This window comes from Pezoporus flaviventris, unplaced genomic scaffold (assembly GCF_033815535.1).
Source record: "Pezoporus flaviventris isolate CSIRO_AGI_PZ_B2104156 unplaced genomic scaffold, CSIRO_AGI_Pfla_v1 ptg000015l, whole genome shotgun sequence".
Lineage (NCBI taxonomy): Eukaryota > Metazoa > Chordata > Aves > Psittaciformes > Psittacidae > Pezoporus > Pezoporus flaviventris.
In genome coordinates, this window is record NW_026892563.1 from 15,027,272 (window position 1) to 15,044,529 (window position 17,258).

Sequence of the window (17,258 nt, forward strand, 5' to 3'; positions counted from 1 at the left end):
AGCTTGCTTCTCCTCTATGAACTCTTACCAGATCTAGTGCCTTCACTGCTGTCCCAAAGCCAAGAGCAGACAAGCTAACATAATCCAACACTCCTCTGTGCTGACCAGGTGACTGAAGGCCTTTTTGCCCTCACTCACCCAAATGTTTGACTGGAGCCGCCAACAAACAGAGCATTGGGTGACCCTGTGCTATGCATGGATAAAACACCAAATGCCACTGTGAAGGTTTTCAGTGGTGCTGCTTTCCTTGATTTCGCTGTGCTAAACTGTGTAACAAGCCAAGTGGAAATACCATTGGCCACATCTTTATACTCAGAAATAGGTCAATGTCACAGTTAAATAATCTGTCCTAAATACTTTACACAAATAATAAATAAATTAGTCCCATTGATTCCAGTAGTCATCTCCTTGTCCAAAAAGTGTGTATGTATTGGGGGTGTTGCTGGTTTAGGTATGGGGTTTTTTTCATTTTAGGAAACTGTAGTTAACACTGAAAAATGGATTGGAAAACCTCAGACAGATCAAAAAGCTTTATTTTGTTAATAAAACCACAATTATACATAACATTCAATCACAACACTTTTTTCTTGCTATTTAATGCATCTATTTTCACCTTGGCTAAATGTAACCCTAATGTAAAACCTTTTCTTTTTTTAAATTACCACTTAAAAACCAAACCAAACCCAAACAAAACCAAAGCCTCACAAACATTTCATGCATATATACACGGAATGTATCATGACCTTTTGAACTGATTTCTCAATGCAGTGATAATTATGGAGGGGCCCTAGGCAAAAGCCCTGGAATAACAGAACAGATGCATTCCACTGTGCAGAGCAGGAAGCTGAATCAGAATCACCAAAGCCCAGAGGAGGAAGGAAAGGTGCCCCCAAGGGCTCTGTTCAGGCTCATGTCAAAAAACCAAATTGCTGCGGAACAACAACTTTATAAACCCACCCGTTTGTCTTGCAGGGCAGCAGTGAAGGGGTGCAGATCACTGCAGCACAGAAGATAACACAACTTTGCCACTGTTCTACAGGCACAGTACTGGAATAATTCTGTCCTCCCTTAAATTCAAAATATCGTGGCTGTTTCCTGTACCTAAATACCACAAGAAAGTTTTACTCTGAAACAGAAAATTGTTTTCCCTCCTCCTCTGGCCTGCTACCACTCTGTTACCGCTTTGCACATTTAAATCACCAATGTGCCTTTTTACATTTACATAGCTGTTTTGGGCTATCTTGAACTGTCGTTAATTTATGCTAAAGCCCTTAGAAACACAGCCCTCCGAAGGAACAGCACACTCTTCTACTTTCTCTTCATTAACATGGAGCTTGAGCAGGCTGACCAGACCTTTCCTCCCCAAACATGGAAGAAAATAGTTTCAGTCATAATCAGTTTTGGAAGCAGAAAAAAATACCAAGGAAGAAAAGGTCAATTATCAATAAAAGTAGGAAAAAATACAAGTGTTCAATGAACTTCAAAAGTCAGGGAGGAGAAAAGTATCCATCCATCCTGTACTGGGCAACTGAAGGAGTCTCTTGAGAGATAAAAAGTTGATTCTGCACATATATCAATAATGTATTTTCCAAAACAACCCAAGAACACAACCAATTCTAGTGTGAAAAAAATAACAAGGAGGAAACTAAACCCGTTTTATCCCTAAGCCAACCAAACCACCTTCCTCTGTATCTTCTAGTACCACTTTGTCATCAAACACAGTCCCATCTCTGGGTGAAACTACCATGTCATACAGGAAAGCAGTAGCAAAGCTCCCAAATTAACTCCTAGTGCCAGTGCATTTCCAACTTAAAATATACAAGTCCAACGCTTTCAGGTTTTGGTGAGTATATGCCATGACACAGTCTCACAGTTCTGCCATGAATCAGTGTTCACACTTGTCAAAGCAGACACAAAATGAGGCTTTATAAACAGCAATGCTATTCTTTGAAAACTGATCACCAAATGGAAAAGCAGACTAAGGGAAGATAAAATACATCGAAAGGAATACTGACTGATATCCAAATGAAGTAACAAAGGTTATCTCAGACCTAGTCTCATTCAAAACAGTGATAATGAAAGTGTAGTTGAGGACTCCATGGATTACTGGGATTCCTTCAGCTGAAAGGGTGTAGCAAAATAGCTACAACTTTATTACAAACCACAAGCCAACATGTAATTCCAACACCACCTGAAAGACATAAAACACGATTTAAGTCATGTCAATAACCATGAAGCAAGCAGGCTTTTGAAAAATAGCTCTGGATGCATAAAAACCTGAAACTTAAAGAGTTCTAAGGTGAACAGGAACAAAACATCTTTTTATATACAAATGTCTCTCTTCAAGGAATGGCAGCTATCTCCATGCTGGTCCTGAGAACCCCTGAACATTGTCTGCAGAAAAGAGTACCAGATAACACAAGTAAGAGCTGAAGTCTGGTATATACAACCCACAGCTAAAACATCTGCTAACAGAAAAAGTCTCAGGTGCTGAAGTTAAAGGCTTGGCCAGTAACAGAATACTTTGCTAGACCTAAATTCAGGACTTGAGAGGTAAAAAAAAATAATCAATTTCTTCTGAAACTAAAATCAGGTTTTTAACAAGTATTAAATCTGTACTCCTTTCCCCTGCCTCCCCATACAGCTATGTAGAAAAGTACTACAGAGACCTTTGCTACTGCTCTTTGAAAGGGTCTGGTCATTCCAACCGGCAGCACAGGAATTTGTATTGGTGTGGTGGAAAAGAGGGTGTGCCTTGACTGTAATGCACAGCACATCCATACTGCAGACAACATGGAACTAAGCTACACAGTATCACAGAATACATTCATGTGCTATGCATAGCACATGTGAAGAAACTACTTTTTGGGGCATTTTTAGACAACTTTGTGTTTATCACCTAGAACTCAAAAGTGATCTCTTCAGTGTGATTATCAGCCAAGACAAAAAAGGAGATTTGAATGCAGACATGGGTGTGAACTTCAAACTCCTTCAAATGCTGTTCAAATAAATGTTTTCCAAGGACTATGCCCCTACCCTGCACTGCAGCAGACTCTTCTCTTGTCCAGAAAGCATGCCGGATACAAATAGTTCTCTAGACAGCTATTAAAAATACCACAACATAAAATTCCAACAACGCAGTTTGGAATTCCTTCTGGGGCAGTTAGGGCTTATAAACCTAATATGAAGATTCACCAGCAGCATTTTAGCTTGACAGTAAATTTCCTGACTATATTGTCCTGTCACTCTCCCATGTACTTATCCCACTAGCATGAAGTCAGCACACTTTTCTCTCAGGAACAGGTGTCTACAACTTGTGGTATCATTCTGATTATTAATTTGTTAAACTGACCAAAAGAAAAGGATTTAAGTAGGCAAAAATGCAACAAAGTGTGACAGGAAAAAGGGTGAGAACAGGCATGGCAAAAGGCCAAGAGAGGATGCCTAAACCACTCTAGAGTTACACTAGCATGAAACCCCAGCAATTATAAGAAATACACATAAACGATACAGACCTATGAAGTATTTGCCCATTTTTAAATGCAACTCTACTTAATTTCAGTGGATCCTTAATATAAAAATATTTCTGATTTCAAATCTCCTCCAGGGTCAATTCTATCCAGATGCAGATAAAACTGCTCTGACTAAGAAGAAATAAAAATGACAAACAGCCCATTTTATCATCAGTTAAACTGACAAGATTTGAATACATAAGAAACAGCTACGAATGTTTAAAACTCCTCCCTGTTTCAAGGGAGTCAGAAGAACTGTACAGAAGTGCTTCCAATCTGTGTATGCTCTTGGTCTGCACATTAGCATCCACGTGGGCTTGGGAAGTGTGTTTTTCCAGTGTGCGGTCCTTACCTGTCACCCCTGTAGGAAAGGCTACCAAGCGCTCCAGCGGAGCAAGCCATTTGCCTGGAAGCACTGTAACTGGCTCAGCATAGTACCTCCAAATCAGAGAGACCATCAAGGTAGCCTAGAATTGAAATTGTTATTAGCTTGGATAACATCACACGCTGAAGTACATTTCCACCTCTACTACGAAACAGTAAATGACAAATTCCAATTAAAGGGAACAGTTCCTTTATTTTACATTGTTCTTAAGCAAGTTCAAAATATTTTTAAACTCCATATGACCTTAAAGTTACACACAATATTAAGAGCTAGTAGTGAGACACTGGACAATACCGCTTTCTTTCGAGACCCTGGCTCTAATTTAACATACACAAACATAGCACTTGTTAAATTCTGATAACTGTTTTTAGCCATAACTCTTGCCTGCCAGGAACTCAACTCACTTTAACATTACCCTAAGGACATCTCCAGGTTGACCATTGTCATCCTTATCAGCAAACAACTCTTTGGCATCAAGTCTGAACTACAAAGACAATCTGATGAGGCACAGTGGGGAAATGTGTGGCAGCTGTCAGTGAGATATGCATCCTCAGCAAAAACATATTTTGTTTTCAATAACAGAAGTAACATATTTGCATGTATTGGAACTTGCTGGGTCCAGTGCCATATGGAAGTGGAAGAAAAAAGAAAACCCAAACAAACCAAAAACCCCAAAACCAAAACCTAGTGATTGAAGAGCTAAGACAAACTCCTATCACGTCATCTCAAAACCAGAAACACAGAGCTACAGTGAAACTCAAACCTCCTTCCATCCACAACTACCAGACCTTATCAGCAACATCTCTCCACTCCATTTCAAGAAACTCTTCCAGTTCAGCATTCACTGTGGCACTGGAATGTCAAACACCTGTGTGCCTAATATCAGTCAATAACTGCAGGAGAGAACTAACACTACTGAGGATTCAGTTTAGTCATCTGTGTTCATAATAAAGTATTTACTTACTTGTAAGATGTAGAATACAATATTTATAACCCACTTTATTTTGGCTAATTGGGCAGTTCGTGCTTTCACTGTTAAAAGAGAAAATATTACTCTGTATTATTTATAACAGTGAATGATACTTAGATAAAACTTTTAATTTATTAATATTTCACTCTCAGGATATGACACTGCTTAAAAATCTCTTTTCAAATGACTCACAGCTGTACCAAAGGTATCCTTCTGCAATAAAAGGCTTGGTCCACATCATGCTGGAGTTTCTTATTAATGCTACTATGAAAAGCTGCAAAACACCAATATCCTAGACAGAGAAATGTTGCATGCAAACAAGAATACTATTCCAAACGAGAATAACTATTCCCAAATGAGAATAGTAACAGCCACTGTGGTTACTAATTTAAGATGAGGCATAAATTTTTCCCTTTTAGTCAAGAGAAGAATCCTGGCTTTGGTAGATGCACTTTTTGCCTTGTTTCATCCAAGAACACAGGTAAGCCTATTCCTTCACTGTGAATCAATTTTGGTCAGGTTCAGTATTGAAACTTATTGTGTTTATTTTTCTCCTGTTACAGCACCTCAGGCCAGTATAAAGAAGCCCAATGAACACAGCACATCTTCAAACTAAGTGGCCTGAAGTTTTCCAAAATTACATTGTTGGTTGATAAATAAACTACTCAAATTTAATTAATTGAAATTATCAGGTTAAGAATGATACTACTGAGATCAATCCAGACTGCCAGTTATAAATACTGTTCTTTCTCCAAGCAAGGAGCCTATAAACATCCAGGAGGCAGACAAACCAAGTAGTCTCCCATCCTGTTAGGGTCAGTTAGTGAGTTTAGGCAGACAAGAGCAAAAGCTCTGGTGCCAAAGGTTTATGTGTACTCTTTACCATGAGATAGTGAACTATACTACTATAAAATCCTAATGGAGACAAATCATTAGAGCTTGTCACAAAGCTGCTGCATAAAACCAAACAGGGTCACAAAGTGGCAGAAAATATCTCCTCTGGTTACTCTATAGTTCACTGCTTTCTCTCTAGCATTTTGTAGTACAGTAACCAAATAGCCCCAACCAAGCAACACACCATTTTGTATGAATATACGCAGCAAAGGACTCCCTTGACTTATTCAAAACATGATTCAGTGATGAGCATCATGGAGAAAGAGTAAAGAATTGCACATTGAAGCCCAGGAAAATTCCTTTAAGAAAAAGTGGTGAGGCACTGGCACGGGTTGCCCAGAGCAGCTGTGGCTGCCCCATCCCTGGCAGCGTTCAAGGTCAGGTTTGATGGGGCTTTGAGCAACCTGGTCTAGTGGAAGGTGACCCTGGCCATGGCGGGGGGGTTGGAACTAAGTGATTTTTTAAGTTACTTTCAAACCCAAACCATCCTGTGATATGAGTCTAAATTACTCAGTTACAGAATGTAAGGGGAATATGCAGAATTATGCACAACTGAAAGACAAAAGCAAGGTCTCAAAAAAGTTTTAAAAAAAAACAAAAAAAAATGAAAGAAAGAAAGAAAGAAGGGAACACTGGAAATGGCTAAAAGGAGCTGAAAAAAAAAGTTGAAGACATATATTTAAAATTGAAAACACCTGACAAAATGCTTTTCAGAAACTAGAAGTAAACATTGCAACTCTACCGTGAGTTTTAAGCTTGTCAGTCATTTTGTTAATCCTTCTTTCCAGACGGGCATATCTAGCAAACTCATCCATCATACTAATGGTTGACAGTTCTTGCTTCATGTTCTGAATTTCAGCTCTCATTTGAGATTCCTGCTCTGCATCCTTTTGTAACAATCTGGATATCTAAGAAGTAAAGAAATAGTATCAGTTATTCACCCAGAGTTCCATTGATTTCCTTTAACATATGTGAAGTATTATCTTCTGCTTAAATACTCAAAAGCCTCCCATTAAAAAAAGGCCCCTTCAACAAGACACAGAAAAACCTTAACATCACAATGTATTCTAAATGCCAAGGAAGCTTTACTCTCTTGTTCTGACAGAAGCAAACCAAAAAGGGTTTTACCATCCCTGTAGGGCAGTGATTTTCAACTCTTCTACCTATGGCTAACTGCCTTTTCCTTCTCGATTTCTGCTTTCATCTCATTTCCTCACTCTTGATGCTGCTGCCTCAGTATCTCTCAGACTCTGCTGTCACTACACCCTGGGCTGATCTGTTGCCCTCCCTCCTTGCAATTCCTATCAGGCACCGCCTGGATGAACAGCATCTGACATGTGCAGGAGAGGAAGAGACAGAAAAGTGCTCCTTTTCATCACCACCCTTTCCAGCTCCAGCAATGCCCCTTACTCATTCTTCATTCCCATTTCCAGCTCCAGCAGTCTCAGGAAGGGTCCAAACAGCCCAGTTTTAGACCTCCCTAATGATGCATAGTTTACAAATTGGGAATCTCTCCTCTAGATTACAGATTGCCCAGTCTGAGCTGTTAGAAACACACAAACTGCCATACTGGCTGAGAGTTGGGATCCACCTAGTGCCGTATCTCACTACCTCCTCAAAACCAGAAAAATAAATTTGCATTACTTTCCTTACATCTTATTTGTGTGTTTAAGAGGCGTTTTTTTTTTTTACAACTTCTCACTATTTTCTTGGCTAAAATTATTTCCTGCTGACAGAAATATAAAATGGTAACCTCATTTTGTGTTAGCCAGCATTTTCACATCTTCTTTTATTTTCCTACTTCCTTTTCATGAGGCACCACCTGCCTGTTGGGTCATCAACTCCTTTTACTTTAGAAATGAAGGTGCAAAGGACTTAAAATCTTTTTCTTGCTGTTCCTTAGTAAATCTTTCTAGATTTCCTCAAGAAAAGTTCTTCTCTGTGAGGATGGCAAGGCCTTGGCACAGGTTGCCCATAGAAGCAGTGGCTGCCCCATCCCTGGCAGTGTTCAAGGCCAGGTTGGATAGGACTTTGAGCAACCTGGTCTAGTGGAAGGCGTCCCTGCCCGTGGCAGGGGGGTTGGAACTGGATGAGCTTTAAGGTCTCTTCCAATCCAAACCATTCTGTGATTCTAATAAGACGTGCAATTTTTCCACCACAAATGATGTTCTCAGTACTGCAATGAGAACATGACACTGGTTTCTGTCATGGACCACACCAGAAAATTGAGCGGAGACTTTTGTTATCTATAGCAACAGCAAGTTCAATTCCCCACACTGGTAAGAGTAATTTATGTTTTAAAGGATTTCTGTCCATTGTTGACCAGTGTGCACCAATTTGTGCGCCAGTGAAGCTGTGTACAGGAAAGAGCAGAACGGTTGGTGCTTGCTCACACGTCAGTTTATCTGTCAGTCACAGAATTCATTGGTCCGTAACTCTGTTATCCACGCTTCCACAGAAACGCTTAAGATCAGAGCAGGGGGCTCTGATTCATGACTGTGACTCAAAGTTTTCTCCTGTGATGTCTAACTCCTTAATCCCTGTACCCACCCATCTCCCTTCTCAACAAAGAGATGTCCATCTACTGAAAACACGGGAGACTGAGTTTTGCTGTCCTTTAAGTCCCATGACACGCCCCAAGAGCTGTAGCGCCAGGAGCATCCTTTAAAACACTGATAACTCAGCACTTAAGACACTCGCTTCAAAGATCTGCTTAATGGGGGCTAATGAAGTGTCCCATGGCCACGCTGACGGGCTTTGCCACCTCCAGCTCCTCCCAGCATCACTCCTTCCACCTTCTCCTCTCCCTAGGCGAGGAGCAGGACCAGGCCGAGCTGCACACAGCGAGCACGCGATGCGGTACCGCCGAGCACTGGGAACCCTCCGCCGCTGCCCGCCACCTCCCACTTTACCTCAGCCCTCACGTGGCTGTGACACAAAAAACACCGGGCACTCCGCAACGCCCTGACACCCGCGGCCTCACACCCACCCCACCCCACCCCATCCCACCCACCTGCGCACCCGGCCCCCCCACCCGCCAACCCCGCCGGTCAGAGGCGACGGCCAGCCCGCAGCCCCGCTGCCGGAGTACAGGGGAGGCGCTTTCCACAGCCCTCATTTAGTAACGTCCGCCGGGGCGGGGCAATGACGTCACTTACGATGGAGGAGCAGCAGGGCAGGAGGATCTTGAGCGCGTTGCAGACGAAGACGGAGCTCAACACCAGCAGCCAGGCGCCGCTCTCCGCCATGCCTCACGCCTCCGCACAGGGCGGGCACGCCCCCTGCCCTTCCTTCCCTCCACCACTAACGCGCCGCTCGGACAGACGCCACCATTCACATGGGATGGCGGAGGGCGCCTGCGTGAGGGGAAACTGGGACAGCGGCGAACACGTGACGGGGAACAACCAATCAGGAAGCCTCCTGCCCTCTCTCCCCTGTTTGCCGGCGGGGCGGGCGCTAGGTGAGAGCCGGGGAGGGGGCGTGGCCTGCGAGCGTCCCCCCGCCGTGGCCCCCCCCGCCCAATCCGGCTGGATCCTGTTGCGGTGCCGCTGGCGCTGCTGGGATGGATGGGGGGTGGGGGGGCGGTTTCCCTGCGCAGCGAGCCTGTCTCGCAGGCAGCCGCTCCGCCGTGAGGCTCCTCGCGCGCGCAGCAGCCGGGCGGGAGCAGCAGCAGCAGCAGCCGCCGCCGCAGCTCCGGGGGTCGCGGCCGGGAGCCGCTGCCGCGCAGCCTCGCCGCCATGCCGAAGAGAAAGGTGAAGCGAGCGGAACCGACGACGGGGAAAAGCGCTGCCCAAGGCGGCACCGCGACACAGGGGCCGGGCTGGTGCGGGGTGTATGTGTGTGAGGGGGTAGGAGGAAGGAGGTCTGGCACCGCGGGGACGGGGCCCGGAGAGAAACGGGCCCTCCGCGGTCACAGGCGCGGCGGCCGCCACCGCTCGCTGTTTGTGGCCGTCGCCTTCCCTTTGCCACCCTGCTGGGGGAGCCCCGCTGGGCATGGCGGCGGTGGTGCGTAGAAGGTTCGGCGGGGTCTTGCCAGCCGCCTCACCGCTCAGGGACTCGAACTCTGAAAGCGGCGGGAAGGGGCGGGCGAGCGGCAGCGTCACGCGCCGGGCCGCCCTCCCTCCTGCCCCGCCTTACTCGCGGTGTTTGTGTTGGCAGGTGGCGGCGGCGGACGGGGACGCCCCCGAGGAGGTAGGTGCAGCGGTGTTGGCGGGCCGGACCAGGCCCGGGGCGCTGTCGCTCAGCATCCTGCTTACGGTGTTTCTCTTCTCTCTTTTCCCGGTTCCTAGCCGAAGAGGCGATCGGCGCGGCTGTCCGCTGTGAGTACGGGAGCGGGGTGCGTGGGGTGTGTGCGCCTTCCTGTACCGAAAAGGGGATTACTGAGAGGTGAATCTCGACCTTACCTGTGCTTTCTTCGCAGAAACCTGCTCCTGCCAAAGCAGAGCCGAAACCAAAAAAGCCGGCGGCAAAGGTGAGAGTGGCAGGGAAGAGGAGAGGGAGAGGAGGTGGTTGAGTGCTTGTGCAAGTGCCCAGTGGTATCCCGTTTCGTGCTGGCGCTGCACGGTGTCCCAGAGTTTTCTTCGCATGTTACTTGTGTGAACACTCACTTCTCTGAGACATAGTTTTTCAGGTCCTTCTGCCAGTATCCACTGGTACCTTTAGCCGCTGTTCAAGTAGATCTTGCTAAGCACTCACGGTATTGCATAGAAATATGGACACCAGTTCCTGGGTGGTAATTTGGTACTGAGCAGAACTACTGGAGCGTCAAAGCAACTGTACAAAGGATTGTGTTTCATCACTGTAACAAAAGAGGTTAAAATAAGCTTAAGATTTAAGGTGGTGTGTTAGAAAAAAATATTTGAATTACTTGGGTAGCTACTGAAAAAGATCTGAGTTTCACTCATGTAGTCTAGTTTACAGGTATTGTGTGCATAAACAAGGGTGGGTTAGCATGATCTTTTGGTTTTCCAATATAGCTTTCACACTGCCAATAACAGGCGCAAAGTACTTTGTTTTGTGGGAGAAATAAAAGAGGCTGTGTGTGTGTTGGCTTGTTGGTATATGTGATTTGAAGTGTTCCTTTGCGATTACAAGTTTTCTTCTTAATGTATGGATTAAAATAATTTCAAATATGCTAACATTGGTTTGTAGGGTTTTTGATGTTCTCATTAATCCTACTGAACAGTTACTTCTCAGTAATGCACCTTCATTCCAATGGTTTGAATATCATTGCATTCTTATTCTCAAAGTTGTAAGCCTAAAGAATTTGGGGAAGTTTTCCAATTTTACTTCAGTTCTGATTCTCTTTTTTTTTCAGTGTCTTTTGTGTGGTGCGTCTAATTCTTAATGCTGCTGGTCGGTGCTGACTGATATGCATGGTATGGCTTCCTGCTTGTAACTATTTGTAGAAGTATTTCTACAGTTCATAGCTGGGAGCATACTCGTGCAAACCAAGTACATCACAAACAGTTGTCATTTTAGAATATCAAGTAGAATACGTTGCATGATGCCCCCTTGGAATGCTGCTGTAATGTGAATATGTCAACAATCTTTTTCTTTTTTTTTTAACTGCTGTTGCCATTGGCAATTCAAATAGATGTGTAACTTGTTTTACATGTGATCCTCTGTTCTAGAACTTGTGCTGTCACTTAACTCTTGCTGTTTGAAAACTTTCTTTTTGTTAATGTAAAAATCTTTGTACTTTTTAATCTTTGTAGTTTGCTTCTCCAGCTTCAGTACTTTTTTATTTTAGCTGTCTCTGGACTTTTCTTTAAATGATTGCAGAAATATTTCACTTACCAGTGAAATGATAGATTTTTAAGTTTTAAATTATGTTTTTTTCTGTATTTGATCCATAAAAAGATGTTTCTTTGCATCAACTTTGTAACTTCTAAAAACTTCCCTGACAGTATTTTTCGGGTTGAAGAAGTTTGCTCATTACGGAGTTACTTGGTGAGTTTTTAAAAAATAAATAGCAATGGAGAAAAATATATTTTGACAATCAAACTACAGAAGTCTTCATGTTATGAAACTGTCTGTTACCTGAATTTGTAATACTGAGCTTAGCCTTTAACTTTTTTAGTATTTTCTTTTTTCCATTAGCATGTTACAACTGTGTTCACTGTGCTCTTTGATTTCAGAAACTATCCTATTCCTAAAAATAGGAGGAAAGTATTTCTAAAATTTTGTGGACATTGACAATTTAGTTACCTGAATAAGATGCTTCAGCATTGACTGTTCTTACTTTGCCATCTCTTGTATATGTAATGTAACTTACCGCATGTTTGTATCCAGTGGTGTAAAAAAACTTAGAACTTTTGCTCAGTAGTTGCAATTCGTTGGCAAAACTGTATTTTTATGAAGACAGAATTTTACATGAGCATTCATGTACAATTGGAAGTGTATTCAGATAACTATTAGAAAGTTGCATGTGTGAAGCAAGAAAGTTGTATGGGTCTTGTAGGGAAGAATGCTTGAAGATAGGACAGAATGCTTCTGACCAAATAGTTCCTAATAGTAGTCTGAGATACCTGTCTACATGACTTAAAATATGCAAAAATAAGAACATTATTTCTTGGGAGTGGATTTTAGGTCACAGGCAACAAATTAGGACACAATTTGGAGAAAATACTTGTGAAATGCACACAATATTTTTAATGGGATCAGACACATTTTAAGTGTAATGGTCTTCTGCTTAGAGGTTATGTTCTCTTGCCACTTACTCACATAGTACCTTCCAGAAAAAGTGTTACAGTTTGTCATTTCTTGAAAAATTTTGCTGTAGAGAATGTCTGGGATGATGTATTATGTATTTATATGAAAGTAGCTCTTGAATAAATACTTTTTATATACTCATTTAACAACAGTCATGTGGGTACAGAGGATGCGACTGAAACAGTGACAAAGGAGCACTGGAAATGATACTTGTAGGCGGTGCATTAGTTTAGGTTAGGTTATGGAAATTGCCCTGTTGATATTAGAGGGAAAAAAGTGTTTGAAGTACTTTGTATTTACAGAGCAGAAGGACCACATTGTTATTTTTTATGTGCCACAAGGCTAAATCATATATTACAAATCTGTCTAGCTGCTAGAATCTAATAATCTTCTCATCCCAGTTTGATTCTCTAATTTTACTGTCTGGAACTGTGATTGTTGGTCTATATGTAGTTTGACAAACTTTTTTGACAGTTGAACTATGTATTCACTCACTGGTTGTTGGTAGTTGCTCCCTCTGCTTAGCAAGTCTATCTTGGTTTTGTGTGGGTTTTAATTATTTCCAAACTTTGCCTAGTAGGTCATAGGAATTTAGGTACTGGAAATTTATTTCATTGCAGGATAAATCTGAGGACAAGAAGGTTCAAACAAAGGGGAAAAAGGGGCCTAAAGGAAAACAGACAGAAGAGACAAACCAAGAACAGACAAAGGACAACTTGCCTGCAGAAAATGGAGAAGCTAAAACTGAGGAGGTAAAGTTGTCTGTATTCTTTGCTGCAAAGCAGTTGGATAACTTCCTGTACTGGTTTATCCAAATACCTATCAGAAACATACACAGTTCTCAGAATCTATTTCTGAAAAAACAAACAAAAAAAAAAACAACCCCCAAAAAACCCCAACAAAAAACCCTACCAAAAAGCACCAAAAAAGAAAGTAGGCTATTGAAATGTTAGTAGATGCACCTGGAAAATTCCATTTTCTCCCAAAAATGTTGCTGTAATGTGGTAACAGTCCCTGAAATTGAGAAAAAAGGTGAGAATTTTACCACGGGATAATGTCCTTCAGAGAGGGGCTGGTTTCCCTGCAGGAAGGTATTGCCAAAATAATACATACAGGATGTATGGAGGGTATACTTCTCTGTTCATGTGTGTTGTCTGTCTTCACAGGGTTTGGTTTGGGTTGTAGTCTGCCTTTGTGGTTACCGGATGACAGGTTCCTTCTTGATAAAAAAGTTTTTTTTGACAAATGCAATATTCATTTTCTTGGCGCTGGAAGGATTTTTCATTGAAAACCCGAAGTTTAAATTATTTAATCAAAGTTGAAGTAACATTTATAGGAGTCCTAGATAGAGACACTGCTGGTAGAAGGGACAGGTTCGTGCAGGGGTGGAAGAGAAAAGTGCAAGAACCAGTAATAGTTGTCACTGAAGAAATGAACATGCTAAATCAGTCTTGGCTGTAATACTGTGCTAAAATGGCTGTGTTGCTGAAGTTTTTTGAGTTACTGATCAAGTAACTTAAAGCATCCTCCACACTGTATTCTTTCCCTGGAATGTGGACATTTAATTTAGTTTTAAATGTAGGACAAGATCTGTAGGGAGAAGCAGTGCCTCCTACTAGGACAGCTGTTAACAGCTGGATGAAACACAAGTTTTCATGTGGCAGTAAGCCTAGAATAAGTCTCATGTTTCTGCAGTACTGAATCCTTCACTCATTTTAATGAGTTCAATGGAGTTGCTGGTCAGATAGATGAGTTGGGTTTTTGTTGTTTTTTTTGTTGTTTTTTTTTGTTGTTGTTTTTTTTTTTAAATGTAAAGATGTGATTCATGCTTCCTGTCTGTTTGTTGCACTGGGAAGTAATTTTTAAGGTAGAAAAATGTCTATCTGAATTCTGTCTTACCAGTGCACAGATCAGTCTTCAAGTAGAGGAAAAGAGTATTTGCTTTTTAGGTAGGTGATGTGGTTTGGTGGATGGGGAAGGTACAGGATGGTACTTGAGCATACAAGACACTTACTTTGAGGTAACAGTTTTTCATTTGCAAGCTTCCAGTGTGATCTTTGTGAAAAAGTTGTGCTGTAGGTATGAATTCTGTAGTCAGCTTGCCCTTCTGCACAGCTCTGGCTCTGTATTACTATCATGTAATTTGGTCTTATAATTTGTGCATGCAGTGTTCCAGCAATACCAGTGACTGTTATATTTGGCAGTATTTCTCAGCTGGGGTCTGTTTAGTACACTAGTGCAGAGATGATGTAAATTTGCAAGGAGTGGATGATGGCTTCTGGAGCACATCTTCCTGCTGGTCTCATGTTGGTCATGCCAGCCAAAATTTCAGGTTTAATAGAATATTGAAGTCTATAAGAGGCAGAAGTGTAGCCTGTCCTGTTGGACATTACTGTTTTCAGTTGAGACAAAGGTGTCAGAGATGCCATTGTTGATGCGCTTGGGCTGGTGAAAGGCCCGTGAGGACTTTTGGTGACATTCACTGAGAGCTAGCCCTGCAAATGGAAATAGCTTCTGTACTTCATCCTTCAGAAGCTTCCCCCAGGTGGCAGTAAAAGCTGAGCGGGTGTTGGGGTTCCTGTTTGGGTGCTACAGTGGTTTATTCTGCTGGTGGTGCTGCAAAGCTTTTCAATAATTAAATATAATTTTTATGTTAATAGATATGTCACATTCATTTTCTTAATCTACATTGCAAATGCAAAGAGTTTCTGATGTAAATGGAGTTTGCAGTTTCAGTCAGTTAAGATGGTATAAATTTGTTCTGAAGCTGAGATATACACCATATAGAATTTAAAAAATAGTATAGCTCTGCTGCTACCATTCTGGTTCACTGAATGTATTTCTACAAAATTACATTTAACAATATACTATATATTAATGTATATAATTAATATATAATTAATATAATATATTAATATATTTATACTGTGTTTCTGAGTCTCACTAAGTTACTGCAAAACTCTGAGAAGACGTTAACAGTGCTGCACTGAATAAATGAATGAAGTGTACCTGTGGTGTCTTTCCTAAACACTCTATGCAGGAATTTTAGCTTGGTAGGTTAAAAAGCCCCCTCTTCCTGTCATAAAGGCAGTAATGTTTTTTTTTTCTTTCAAAAAATTTAAAAGTCCTTTGCAGTGTGTATTAAGTAGTAACAGTAGCAACATTCTGAAATTCAGTGTGATGCATCTGAGGAGATAGAAGCCTTTTTAAGACAGTTTGTTTTCAGTCAGTCATTATCCAAGAGAATAAGCAGATTGTCACAGCATGTGGTCTGTAGAACCAAGTCATGGTTGTTATGCCTGTCAGGTTAGCGAACCTGTGCATTAAAAATACTACAAGTGTTCTGTTTCTTTGTCTTCTTTTCAGTCCCCAGCATCTGACACAGCAGCAGAGAAAGAAGCAAAGGCTGAGTAACATCTGGTGCCAGGTCTTTAATTGGTGGTCCTTATACCTTTCTTGTACAATTCAGAGGAATATTTTTATCAACTATTTTGTAAATGCAAGTTTTTTAGTAGTTCTAGAAAACATGTTTTTAAAAAGGAGAGAATCCCAACTCAATCCATTTTTTTACATATTTAGATAAGTGTAAATGCTTTTTTTAAGTGGTAAAATCATGTACTGGTTGTCTGTTTTCTATGAAACCAGAAATAAATGGGATGTTACATTAAGGAGAGGGCTTTGAAGCCTCAATTAGGCTTCATGTTCCATAGACTGAGAGGGACAGTTTTTCTATCCTATTAAATGAAGCATAACATGGATCAGACTTTGGAATTCATAACGGTATGTTGAGAATGTCTTAGCATTTTAGTTACTTATCTTTATCTATGGTTATACCATCAGTAGAATTGCTTATCTAATGAAACTGCTCCCTAGTGTTGGATTTCTCGCTGAGTGATGTTTATCTGTGACAAAGTTATTTTTGGTAGTTGCAGCTTTATTTTTTCCAACACCTTTGTAGCTATGATGAGAAAGATTGGAAACTCTTATTGTATCTTTAAATACTAAGTAAAAGTTGCTGCTTGGCAGACATAACATGTTATGTCAGTATTCCAGATACTGTAACTTCATATCCAGTTTTAAAGAACATCTTGTCTACAAAGATAAATTGAGGAATATGTGAAGTAGTCCTTGGGTTAAAAAAATCCCCAACAAACAGAATTACAGTTTCTAGATTTAAAAAACTATGTGAATAAAAACAATTGTGAAACTGTTCAGTGTGTCTGTGATCACCAAACAAAAGCCAAATAAATCTTGATTATGAAATGATGTTTCTGTAGCTCGTGCATTGACTATGACAACTCCAAGTGGTGTAGTTTTTGATTTTTAACTGTGTTCTTAACTGTTATTAAAAATGTACTTTTTAAGAGGCAGGAGGTAATGCAGGGAAGGAGTAGCAAGTAGGAAACAGTAGTTGCAGGCATAATGGGGAGTTCTGCTTTGAAATCCTACTGCTGCTTCTGTTACATAAAAAATACAAAAATTAGAACACAACAGCTGTTACCTGCTATGTAAGGCCACAGGTTGGCAAAGCATTGTTTCAAATGTAACTAATTCATGTAATAACAAAACTGGCCTGATTCTTCCTTGCTGTATTTGAAAAAATGGTATCAATTTTGTTGACGATGTAAGAGCTTTTCATCAGAAGGGGGCATAGGACAAAGGGAAATGGGTTCACACTAAACTAGGGGGAGTTCAGGTTAGATATGAGGAAGAAGTTCTTTACTGTGAGGGTGATGAGGCACTGGAACAGGTTGACCAAAGTGGAAAATGCTCCACCACTGGC

At 41.4% G+C, this 17,258-nt stretch overlaps 2 protein-coding genes across 3 annotated transcripts; one reads left to right on the plus strand and one right to left on the minus strand.

Annotated features, from left to right (window-relative positions):
- Positions 1–498: 498 nt before the first annotated feature.
- On the minus strand, positions 499–9,134 carry GET1 (guided entry of tail-anchored proteins factor 1). Of its 2 annotated transcripts, none has more exons than XM_061453553.1 (5): positions 8,920–9,134; positions 6,504–6,669; positions 4,862–4,929; positions 3,865–3,979; positions 499–2,191 (listed from the first exon to the last, which is right to left on the minus strand). In XM_061453553.1, the coding sequence occupies exons 1-5, from the start codon at positions 9,007–9,009 to the stop codon at positions 2,118–2,120; spliced, it is 513 nt and encodes a 170-aa protein (XP_061309537.1). In that variant the 5' UTR covers positions 9,010–9,134; the 3' UTR covers positions 499–2,117. The 2 variants fall into 2 exon arrangements, with proteins under 2 accessions (XP_061309537.1, XP_061309538.1); XM_061453554.1 differs by having other exon boundaries at positions 2,108–3,644.
- A 124-nt stretch (positions 9,135–9,258) lies between these two features.
- HMGN1 (high mobility group nucleosome binding domain 1) lies at positions 9,259–16,704 on the plus strand. Its single transcript, XM_061453541.1, has 6 exons — positions 9,259–9,513; positions 9,920–9,952; positions 10,051–10,080; positions 10,182–10,232; positions 13,096–13,227; positions 15,842–16,704. Exons 1-6 carry the CDS (start codon positions 9,499–9,501, stop codon positions 15,887–15,889), a joined length of 309 nt encoding a protein of 102 aa, XP_061309525.1. The 5' UTR covers positions 9,259–9,498; the 3' UTR covers positions 15,890–16,704.
- The last annotated feature ends 554 nt before the right edge of the window (positions 16,705–17,258 follow it).

Excerpts from the sequence above, each read along its gene's own strand:
- GET1 (XM_061453553.1), bottom strand. The coding sequence starts at position 9,009 with ATGGCGGAGAGCGGCGCCTGGCTGCTGGTGTTGAGCTCCGTCTTCGTC. Across the intron at positions 6,670-8,919 it reads TGCCCTGCTGCTCCTCCATC|ATATCCAGATTGTTACAAAA; the intron begins GTAAGTGACGTC and ends TTTACTTCTTAG. Across the intron at positions 4,930-6,503 it reads TGACAAGCTTAAAACTCACG|TGAAAGCACGAACTGCCCAA; the intron begins GTAGAGTTGCAA and ends CTCTTTTAACAG.
- HMGN1 (XM_061453541.1), top strand. Across the intron at positions 10,233-13,095 it reads CAAAAAAGCCGGCGGCAAAG|GATAAATCTGAGGACAAGAA; the intron begins GTGAGAGTGGCA and ends ATTTCATTGCAG. Across the intron at positions 13,228-15,841 it reads GAGAAGCTAAAACTGAGGAG|TCCCCAGCATCTGACACAGC; the intron begins GTAAAGTTGTCT and ends TCTTCTTTTCAG.